The sequence below is a fragment of the Ranitomeya imitator genome, unplaced genomic scaffold, assembly GCF_032444005.1.
Source record: "Ranitomeya imitator isolate aRanImi1 unplaced genomic scaffold, aRanImi1.pri SCAFFOLD_325, whole genome shotgun sequence".
Lineage (NCBI taxonomy): Eukaryota > Metazoa > Chordata > Amphibia > Anura > Dendrobatidae > Ranitomeya > Ranitomeya imitator.
In genome coordinates, this window is record NW_027193546.1 from 543,644 (window position 1) to 544,688 (window position 1,045).

The 1,045-nt window shown below is 56.5% G+C and overlaps 1 protein-coding gene across 1 annotated transcript; it reads right to left on the reverse strand.

The window, feature by feature from the left end:
- Window positions 1-228: 228 nt before the first annotated feature.
- LOC138653678 (histone H3) lies at window positions 229-718 on the reverse strand. The gene has a single exon (XM_069743284.1). The coding sequence runs from the start codon at window positions 686-688 to the stop codon at window positions 278-280; it is 411 nt and encodes a 136-aa protein (XP_069599385.1). The 5' UTR covers window positions 689-718; the 3' UTR covers window positions 229-277.
- Between the last annotated feature and the right edge of the window lie 327 nt (window positions 719-1,045).

A 1,045-nucleotide genomic window follows, 5' to 3' on the forward strand; every position in this document is an offset into this window, starting at 1 on the left:
ACAGCGCACACTTTACCCTGTCCTTATAAAACGTCAGTCATGTAATTGATGTCGCACTTTTGGACTTGGTGAGAATAAAGGATGCGCGGAGCGGTAACTGGAATATCGCGGATCACCTACAATATCGGACACAGCAGCCGGCTATTACCTTTCCTGACCGCGCTCCGTATATGGAGAATACGCGCAGAAGAGAGACCGTTCAGGACTCGGCTCATTTGTGGGAGGATTTGGTGGCTCTGAAAAGAGCCTTTGTGTTGTGGTCGCAGCCGGGGCAGATCTAAGCTCTCTCCCCACGGATCCGGCGGGCCAGCTGGATGTCTTTGGGCATGATGGTGACCCTCTTGGCGTGGATGGCGCACAGGTTGGTGTCCTCGAACAACCCCACCAGATAAGCCTCGCTGGCCTCCTGCAGGGCCATGACGGCCGAACTCTGGAAACGCAGATCGGTCTTGAAGTCCTGGGCGATCTCCCTCACCAGGCGCTGGAAGGGAAGCTTACGGATCAGCAGCTCGGTGGATTTCTGATAGCGGCGGATCTCACGGAGAGCGACTGTTCCTGGCCGGTAACGATGCGGCTTCTTCACTCCACCAGTGGCGGGAGCGCTCTTCCTGGCGGCCTTTGTGGCCAGCTGCTTGCGGGGAGCTTTCCCTCCGGTGGATTTACGAGCGGTCTGCTTTGTTCTTGCCATGGCTCCGTATAGACGTGGCGGGCACAGATGTGATGAGAGGAGCGGCGGGAGCAGGGTATTTATGCTCCGGTGCGCGTCCTCATTGGTCTCTGGGAAACACGCCCCCTGCGCTCCACTGGTTCTTTCATGAAAAAAGAGGCCAATAAGGGTTGATTTGTTTGACCAGTCATTGTTTTATTCCCGCCCAGTAACCCCGCCCCCTGAAGTCCCCGCCTCTTCCGTGATGCGTCTGTCCTCAGATCACTCATTTGCCGCTGCTGGAGCAGCTGATGTATCTGCGTTGAAATGTCCCCGTGTATAGCGCTGTACAGTGCAGCTCCCGCATTATCGTCAGATCACACCAACCCCCCATCCTGA

Bases quoted from the DNA above. Each gene is read 5' to 3' on its own strand.
- LOC138653678 (XM_069743284.1), bottom strand. From the start codon at position 688: ATGGCAAGAACAAAGCAGACCGCTCGTAAATCCACCGGAGGGAAAGCT.